General features: G+C 52.3%; 1 protein-coding gene across 1 annotated transcript in view; it reads right to left on the reverse strand.

Moving 5' to 3' along the window:
* Nucleotides 1-217: 217 nt before the first annotated feature.
* TBX1 (T-box 1) overlaps nucleotides 218-744 on the reverse strand; it is an 8,039-nt gene continuing 7,512 nt past the window's right edge. The window contains exon 11 of the mRNA XM_017734737.1: nucleotides 218-265. Coding sequence (XP_017590226.1) covers nucleotides 218-265 — 48 coding nt within the window. The remainder of the gene's footprint in view (nucleotides 266-744) is intronic.

The raw sequence follows: 744 nt of genomic DNA on the forward strand, positions 1-744 counted from the left end.
GGCCATCTTTTTAACAGTAAGGAATGACTACTGAATGAAGAGATTAAAAAAGAAAAAAAGTACTTACCAGCATTAAGAGGGAAGATGCAGCAAGCAGGTAGTGCAGAATAGGTGCTTTAGGACTACTGCAGTTTGGGTCAGCCAAATATAAGGGGTGAGGCAGTCTGAGAAAAAACACCCTGAAATCCCTCTAAAAGGCACCTCCACGGGAGAGCATTCAAGAGCTTGTGAAAGGATGCGTGAAGGCAGGACTGCGAGAGGCTGCCTGGGAAGCAGGTGAGAACACAGAGCCTGAACTTTGCAGATATTCCCTCACCCCCAGGCTGGTTTTTAAACCTTTGCATGTATTGTTGGGAAAACAAGATGCAAACACAGCTGCACGTGGCTGTGCTCTTGGCCACAGGCCCGTCTCAACAGCTCCAGAAAGTGCTGCTATGGTTATGGCATCGCAGTGAACCCCAAAACTTACGAGTGGGTCAGAGCCGGAGGAGAAGTGGAAAATTTGTTCTGGCAGTGAGGATTCAAAGCGTTCCCTTAAACTAAATTCTGCTTCCCCCAAGAAATCTCCTCAAAGAACCACCTGAGCCACCTGTGACCGAGCCCTCGGGGTGCCCTGGGTTGGGACAGACTGACACCGACATATGCAGGACGACACGCGGCTCACAGCCGGCCCCACAGCCCCTGCTCGGTGCTCACGCACAGGCCCCGTGGGCCGAAAACACCCGTGGGCACCGCCAACACCGG

The sequence above is a fragment of the Corvus brachyrhynchos genome, unplaced genomic scaffold (assembly GCF_000691975.1).
Source record: "Corvus brachyrhynchos isolate BGI_N302 unplaced genomic scaffold, ASM69197v1 scaffold114, whole genome shotgun sequence".
Classification (NCBI taxonomy): Eukaryota; Metazoa; Chordata; class Aves; order Passeriformes; family Corvidae; genus Corvus; species Corvus brachyrhynchos.